General features: G+C 43.5%; 1 protein-coding gene across 1 annotated transcript; it reads left to right on the top strand.

Moving 5' to 3' along the window:
* The first annotated feature begins 461 nt into the window (after positions 1-461).
* Positions 462-3,296, top strand: LOC121816921 (MLV-related proviral Env polyprotein-like). The gene has a single exon (XM_042234333.2). It carries the CDS (start codon positions 2,289-2,291, stop codon positions 2,844-2,846), a length of 558 nt encoding a protein of 185 aa, XP_042090267.2. The 5' UTR covers positions 462-2,288; the 3' UTR covers positions 2,847-3,296.
* Positions 3,297-9,057: the final 5,761 nt, after the last annotated feature.

The raw sequence follows: 9,057 nt of genomic DNA, 5'->3' as shown, positions 1-9,057 counted from the left end.
CGGCGGTGGCGGAGGTCTTGACGGCCCATCTCATTCTCAGATTTGGGTTGCCAAACTCTCTCCAGTCTGACAATGGGCCGGCATTTATCTCGCAGATCTCTCAGCAGGTGGCTGCGGCCCTGGGTATCGGCTGGCATCTCCACATCTCCTATCGGCCCCAATTGTCAGGCAAGGTAGAGCGGGTAAACGGCATCATCAAGACACATCTGACCAAGCTTGCCTCAGAACTGCGGCTGTCTTGGTCGACCTTCCTCTGGCGCTCACTCGCATTTGCACCACACCACACTCCAAAACAGGTGTGACCCCTTTTGAACTGCTCTACGGCAGGCCCTATCTCCTGACTCACCTCCCAGAGGGAGAGGCTCCCCCACTCGCGGGGTACCTCCCCCTCTTCTCCCTCCTACAATCCTTGTTGAGGGAACATGCAGACCGGGTCCTGCCACAACCAACAGACAACAAGGGGCCCACCCGGCCTCTAGCACCAGGAGATCAGGTACTGCTAAAAACCCTGAGTCCCCACCCACTACAACCTCGCTGGACGGGACCCCATACTGTAATCCTCACCCCTCCTACAGCAGCCAAACTCCTGGGACACGAGCCCTGATACCACCTGACCCGACTCAAACGAGCTCCCCCGGGTCTCCCAGAGACGGGGGTGGCCCCGGCCCCGACCCCCCCTCCTGATCACTCCTACCGCTCCACCCTCACGGGGCTGACCAAACTGACCATTACCCGAACCCCTCTGTCGCCGATTCCTGAATGACTGAGAGACCACCGTCCAAGTCGATCTGATGCTGGCCTGGTATCACCCGCTGTGGCTGCTGACAATTGCAGCTCTGGCCATACTTTTTGCCATTGGATTAGCGGACGCGGCCCCCTGCGGTTGGTTCCCCACTCTTCGACTGTCCCTGGCCCTCACATACCTAGCCACCTGCTTTCTACTCCTGGGGTGCTATTCCCTTGGGACGCCCTGACCTGGTTACCAGCTCCATCCTTACAGGACCCCCGAGACTGGTTGTCCGCCGCACCCCTTTCACCCCAACCGCAGAACAATGCGGGGCTCTCTGCTCTGGGTTGCTCTGGGGATACTGGGGGCCCTGGGAAAAGGGGAACACACCAACCAGAACCCCCACCAGTCCTTTCAGATCACTTGGACGCTCCGGAATGGACTGACTCGCGAGGTACTCAATTTGACCACCGGAATTCACCCCACTAATACGTGGTGGCCTGATCTGTATTTCAACCTCAAAGACCTTATACAGACTACTTGGTCAGCAACCCGGACCAGAAACTTTGGATTCTGGGCATGTCCTGGACACCTAAAGACACATAATTGGGAGATTTGTGGTGGGCTGCAACATTATTTCTGTTGGTCCTGGAGCTGTGTGACCTCCAATGATGCGAGATGGAAATGGGAGGTCGGGAACCGGGACCTAGTCAATTTCTCGTTTGTCCGACCCTATTGCGGAATTGCTCAGGTGAAGGTAACGTTCAACCAGAAAGCAGCTAAACTGGAGAGGTCTTGGGTATCCGGGCTATCATGGGGCTTCCAACTCTATGCTGAGTGGTTTGAAGCAAAGCCAGGAGGAATTCTGGTTGTTAGTCAGACAATAGAACCTGTTCAGGCCCATGCTGTGGGGCCCAACCAGGTTATTGCACCTCCCCACCCCTCACCATGGGGGACAAATGCCACAAGTGTTGTGACCTCGCCTACCCTTACACCCTCCCTTCAGCTGACCCAGACTGACCCACCAGAGACCCAGGAACCCCTGTGGGCCTTGGTCAAAGAAACTTACAAGGCCCTCAACCACTCCAATCCTAACGCGACCCAATCCTGCTGGCTTTGCTACACCCTACATCCACCTTACTACGAGGCCGTGGGCTTAAATGCTACCTAAAACTTATCCATTCTCTCCAACCCACCGCAGTGCTCTTGGGGAGACCGCAAGGTGGGCCTTACCCTGCAAGAAGTATGGGGTTCGGGGACCTGCTTAGGCATGGTCCCTACAGATAAATAAATCTTGTGCGCCCAAACTGGCGATGATACCAACTTCGCCAATAAGACCTACGTCATACCCGACACCGGGGGATGGTGGGTGTGCTCACAGACTGGGCTAACGCCCTGTCTCCACTTGGCTGTCTTCAACCAGAGCAGGGAATTCTGTGTCATGGTAGCGGTCGTGCCCAAGATTACGTAGCATCCAGAAGAGGTCCTCTACAACTTTTGGGACTGAAATACCCCAGCTCCTAGGCATAAGAGGGAGCCCATTACAGCTATTACTCTGGCAATGCTGTTCGCCCTGGGAGCAGCTGGGACCGGCACGGGCATTGCTTCCCTGACCACACAACATCAGGGCTTCATCACCCTGAGGGCCGCAATTGACGAAGACATCGCCCGCATAGAAAAGTCCATGACGGCCCTAGAAAAGTCCCTGACTTCTCTTTCCGAAGTGGTATTACAAAACCGCAGAGGATTAGACCTGGTCTTTTTGCAGCAGGGGGGCCTCTGTGCAGCCCTCAAGGAAGAATGCTGTTTCTACGCTGATCATACTGGGGTGGTTCGAGAGTCCATGGCTAAAGTAAGAGAGGGATTAGAGCGCAGGAGGAGAGAGAGGGAGGCTCAGCAGGGCTGGTTCGAGTCCTGGTTCCAGAGCTCCCCTTGGCTGACAACTTTGCTATCCTCCCTGATGGGACCGATCATCATTCTTCTGCTGCTCCTGACTTTCAGGCCTTGTATCCTAAATAAGCTTTTGGCCTTCATCAAACAACGGCTCAACACGGTCCAGCTGATGGTGCTGCAACAGCAGTACCAAGGGCTCCCAACAAGCACTCCGTGGCAAGATTAACGGCAGACGCCCCCTGTCATCCCGGCCATACCCTACCCCTTGTCGCCCCCATTCAGCAGGAAGTAGCCAGAGAGAATTGGTGCCCCTTGTCATATATCAAAAAGGCCGGAATGAAAGGTCAGGGCAAGGTTGGGCGTGTTGAGGCATGCCTGGGCATGCCCGGGCATGTCAGGACATGTCCCGGCAGAGTGCCACAGACAAGCCCCGGAGGCGGGCCGACAACCAAGCTGTCCAATCAGGAGCCGACATGGAGCCCTTGGACACCAATCACCGCTGAGCTTGTGTTTTCTTCCTTATATGGGAGCCCGGCCTGGGCTATAAAACCCTTCCCCACCCCTCATACCTCGCAGACTCCCTTTGCTTTGCAGACCCCCTTCGCTTTCTTGCTCACCCGCCCCCAGGAGTTCTGCCCGAGAGCGACCGCCCAATAAAAGGCCCTGATCAACGGTCCATAGGGGTGGCTCTTTCTTCCCACGGCATTTCTTACAATGGGAAAAGCCCAAAACTTCCTATTATAATTCAATGAAATGTTTCTTTCCCTTGCAACCACCATCTAACTGCTACTGATGCTTTACCCTTCTAATCACATATTATCCCACTTAATGCTTACAATACCCCTGTGGGGTATATACTACAATCCTTATTTTACAGATGAGGGAACAGAATCTCAGAGAGCTTAAGAAACCAGACACAAGGTTAGTAAGTCCCATGAGGAGTGATTTCAATGTAGAGGCATCTTTTTCCAAAGTCTATGTTCTTGGCACTTTGCTATATTGACTCTTCAACTGTGGAAGGTCTGATATCATTTTCAAAGGGTCTTGAAGTCTAAAACCACATTGTTTTCTTGTATCCTTGGAGATAAATTAGTATTTGAAGTGCATGTGCAAGTATTTCTACTCTCTGCAATTTCCCATAAAGATAAATGCTTTCTTTTTATGTTTTTCTTATAATATGTGAAACTTCAAATATAGCTTTTTAGTAAAACATCCTCTGTACCATTGTGGAAGGCAGTCATCACTTCTGTTGATAAAGGGATGGCATAAGAATAATCAGGATATCTATTTAAGATATAACTTGGATCCAAGAAGAAACTCATTTATAACGTTGACTAAGGAATAGAGCAAACCACTGGAAGTAAGCCACTTTCAAAAGAATGCAGACAAAACTAAAAACAAAAGGAGAAAGGGAGAAAAAAAAAAAACCACTGGAGTCAAGGCAGATTCTCTGTACTAAGAAAGAAATTAAAATAAAGATGGAGAAAACATCCTGCAAGTGTAAAAAATTCTTCTGTGTGAGTAATATCAGATAGCATATAATGCTCACAGAGTTAGAGTTGAATTGTTGTCAATGGATTCTAGAGGGGCTTATTTTCCTGACAAATCAATGTGCATACTGCATCTTCCTAAAGAAAAAAAATGCTCAATCTGAAAAAAGGATTACTCAGAGCCCCGCCAAGGAGATTACCAGTTTATTGGAGCACAGCCTATATTTTATTTCTGCATTTTATTGAGACCATTATTTTAGCAACACAAATATTTTTCAAAATCTATTCCCTCCTCTTTCTCTCTTGGCTTTCTGAAAAGTATCAAAGCTCAACAGAAAAATACTATCATTTTGAGCTGACTGGCTTGCATAAATTACTTCCAACAATCTCCAAGGATATTTCATAGCTGGAGAGTTGTGTCATTCTATTATTTTTAAAAATTGTATCTAAAATATATCCCAAATGTTTGCCCAATTATAGTTTTCTTAATAAAGTAATCGTGCATCTAACTGGCAAATCACTTTATTATGTATTTCATACTGCACTTGTTGACTAATAACTGTTTTAACTAAATTGCAACGTGTACTTGTATGTGTCCTTAGTCTCTCAATTGTATCTGACTCTTTGTGATCCATTGAGCTGTAGCTTGCCAGGGTCTTCTGTCCATGGGGTTTTTTCAGGCAAGAATATTAGAGTAGGTGCCATTTCCTTCTCCAGGGATCTTCCTGACCCAGGGATTGAATCTGAGTCTCCTGTGTCTACTGCATTGCAAACAGATTCTCTACCTGCTGAGCAATTGGGGAAGCCCTAAATTGCAATATACAAATACATTATTCAAAAATTAGGAAATGTTAAATATTTTAAGGTCATAATTATACTTTACTCAAAAGCCACAAAATCTACTGTGGAAGATCATTTTATTTCTAGGGTGAATATTCAAAAGGCATTGACTTTTTGCCCTTTTGTTCATGTACAATATATACAGGCACCAGTTTATATTTGTTACAGGGAATCAGTATCCCAATCTCATTTAACTCTCATTGCTCTGTGTCCCAGATCAGAGAGATATGAAGGCAAGTTTTGGCTTTAGCTAAAATCATTCATTTCCAGACCCTTAGCAAAAGTGCTTGTTCCAACATGCTGGAGAACCTTGGTGCCAACAATTGTTGCAAAGCTTTGTTGTAAAAGACAAATATTTTGGTAGCTCTTGGCATAGTGAGAAAAGACATTCAAAATTACTGTGGACAAGGGGTGAAAATTCTTAGACTCAACCAAATACAACTACAATCAGAAATTTCACTACACCCACACAATGTATTTTTTTTTAATATTTTGAGCAGAATCAGGCAGACACAAACAAAAAATGTATTCCTTACAAACCCATTTTCAAGGCATATCTTTGTGCAGTAAAAATAGGCACCTTCCAAAAGACAAGGAGTGAATAAAAATAGTTGAACTACAAATGTGACGCACATAACATAGACAGGATGATCTGTTATGATCTTCAGATACTATGATTAGTCTTAGATTCATAAGTAATTTCAGGTATAACTGTTCATCTCCTCTGTTGACATTGGTCATGTCACTACCAACAATGACTTTAACTAGATATTGAGTAATCGTATCTTCACTTTCATAGGCAAAACATTCTCTGACATAAATAAATGCAAAAATAAACAAAGAGGACCTAATCAAACTTACAAGCTCCTTTGCACAGCAAAGGAAACCATGAACAAAAAGACAACCACGGTGTGGGAGAAAATATTTTCGAATGATATGACTCACAAGGGCTTAATTTCCAAAATATACAAAGAGCTCAACAGCAAAAAACCAAACAACCCACTGGAAAAATGGGCAGAAGACCTAAGTAGACACTTCTGCACAGAAGACATACAAATGACCAATAGGCACGTGAAAGGATGTTCAACACTGCTAATTGTTTAGTTCACTTCAGTTCAGTCGCTCAGTCGTGTCTGACTCTTTGCTACCCCATGAATCGCAGCACGCCAGGCCTCCCTGTCCATCACCAACTCCAGGAGTTCACTCAGACTCATGTCCAACGAGTCCGTGATGCCATCCAGCCATCTCATCCTCTGTCGTCCCCTTCTCCTCCTGCCCCTAATTCCTCCCAGCATCTGGGTCTTTTCCAATGAGTCAACTCTTCGCATGCTAATTGTTAGAAGAATGCAAATGAAACCTACAATTAGGTACCACCTCACACCAGTCAGAAGGGCCATCATTTAGAAGTTTACAAATAACAAATGCTTGGAGAGGGTGTGGAGAAAAGGGAACCATCCTAGACTGTTAGTGGGAATGTGCACTGGTGTAGCCACTATAAAAAACAGCATGGGGGTTCCTCAGAAAACTAAAAAGAGACTTGCCATATGATCCAATAATCTTACTCCTGGGCATGTATCTGGACAAAACTATAATTCAGAAAGACACATGCACCCCAGTTTTCATAGCAGCAATATTCACAATAGCCAAGACATGCAAACAATGTAAACATCCATTGACAGATAAATGGCTAAAGAAGAGTAGTACATACACACAATGGAATACTACCCAGTCCCAAAAACGAACAAAATAACACCATCTGCAGTAATTTGGTGGCTCTAGAGATTATCATATTAAGTGAAGTCAGTCAGAAAGAGAAAGACAAATACCATATCACTTGTATGTGGAATCTAAAATACGACACCATGAACTTTGCTAAGAAACAGAATTAGATTCACAGACATACAGAACAGAGACATGATTGTCAAAGGGGAGAAAGGACAGGGGAGTGATGAAGTAGGAGTTTGGGTTACCAGATGCAAACTATTTTATACAGAATGCATAAGCAACATTGTCCTACTGTACAGTATAGGAAACTATACTCAACATCCTATGATAAACCATAATGGAAAAGAATATTTTTTAAAATATTTATTTATATAATCAAGCTTCCCAGGTGTCACAGTAGTAAAGAATATGCCTGCCAATGCAACAGACATGGGTTTGATCCCTGGGTTGGAAAGATCCCCTGGGGGAGAAAATGGCAACCCACTCCAGTATTCTTGCCTGGAAAATCCCATGCACAGGGGAGCCTGGTGGGCTACAGTCGACGTGGCTATAAAAGAGACATGTCTGAGCACACACACATGCACTGTTTTTACACATAACTGAATCGCTTTTCTGTAGGGCAGAAATTAAAACAACATTGTAAGTCAACTATACTTCAACAAAAAAATAAACTTACACTCATTTTAATTTAAAGACCATCTCATTAAGATGATCCTAGTTGCTAGCCTTTTAGAGAGTTTGCTACATTCATTGAAGTGCTGGGCATTTAGTTCTCCTCTTAATCTTTATAACAAGAGCATGAGAATTTACCTCAAGGGGTTATCTTGAGGTCTAATGAGTTCACATATGCAAAGTGTTCCTAGTTTATAATAAGAATTCCAATAATGCTGATCATTTGGTAAGTAAAATTATTATCTACATTTTACAATTAGAGATAACCCTTAAATTAGAATCCATGCTCTTGTCCACAATTCTGTGTTCAGTATGAACTATTAGTACATGAAATTTGAAATCATGTATAGGAGAAAGGAGACAGATTCTCTTACCATACAACTATACTTCCCTTGAGCTCATTTCTCAATAACATCTATTTCATGGCCTCTCTGACAGTATGTTCTCTTGCTTCAGAGTGAATTTTGAGGCCCTAAATAGGCAATTTCTTACTTCCAGGAAAGCATATTGCATCTTATGTCTAATTGTTTGTTTCAAGGTCTCTATTTTCTGAAACATTCTAGGGTTTACTCCATCTCTTTTCAATCTATAACCCACCTCATAATCCCTGACCTCTCAATATTTTTCATTTTTTCTTTACATTGAAGGGTATGCTTAGAAACATATCTGTCATGCTTGCTGTTGGATTCTTAGGAAGTATTAACTTTGTTGGAATTCTGGGTTGTTTTCTACAAAAACCCAATTTATTAAAATTGTAAGCTTCTTAGGAAGCCTGGGTCAAGAAGCTACATCTTTGGCTGACTTGCTCCAAAAAGCAATACTCATCAGAATTATTTTTAAAATATCAGTTAACAATATTCAAATTCCTACATACCAAATATTGTACAATTGTGAAGCACAGTTCCAAGATTTAGTCTGCTTCTTTTCCCTCCATTTAACAGGTCTGAAATACAAAATACAAAAGCAAATTCACAACCTCCATCCATTAATAAATTGTCTGCTTTATCTAATGAGTGTACAATTACACAAGGACTACACAATGCTCAAATAATAAATCACCTTGGTATTTAGAAAATATTGTGCCATGAATCAAAATCTTTATTATAATCATAAGATATTTTATTTATGGTATGTCAGAGTGACTATGAAATATTACACAAATTTTCAACATGAAGTTATGTAAAATTTTCCTGATACTAAATTCACACTTGATACACATTACTATGATGGTCCTGCTCCCTAGAAGGATCCCTACACTGCAGGGTGAGTGTGATAGATCAATAATAGCCCTTGTAGTCCATTCTACACAGAATACTAACGGGACACCAGGCAAATGATTTGCTTTGTCTCCATTTCAATTGTTTTCATGTACAAAATGGATAGATTAACACAATTCTGAATTGTTTATAAATTCTATCAAAAAAAATCTCTCAATATGCCATATAATTTTCTTATTATTTTTTTTATTTTTTTTCTTACTTTACAATACTGTATTAGTTTTGCCATACATTGACGTGAATCCTCCACGGGTGTACATGAGTTCCCAATCCTGAACCCCCCTCCCACCACCTTCCCCATATCATCTCTCTGGGTCATCCCAGTGCACCAGCCCCAAGCATCCTATATCCTGTATCGAACCTAGACTGGTGATTCATTTCTTACATGATAGTATATGTGTTTCAATGCCATTCTCCCAAATCATCCCACCCT

Source organism: Ovis aries, chromosome 17, assembly GCF_016772045.2.
Source record: "Ovis aries strain OAR_USU_Benz2616 breed Rambouillet chromosome 17, ARS-UI_Ramb_v3.0, whole genome shotgun sequence".
Lineage (NCBI taxonomy): Eukaryota > Metazoa > Chordata > Mammalia > Artiodactyla > Bovidae > Ovis > Ovis aries.
This window is presented reverse-complemented; position numbering and strand designations above follow the sequence as displayed.

Excerpts from the sequence above, each read along its gene's own strand:
- LOC121816921 (XM_042234333.2), top strand. The coding sequence starts at position 2,289 with ATGCTGTTCGCCCTGGGAGCAGCTGGGACCGGCACGGGCATTGCTTCC.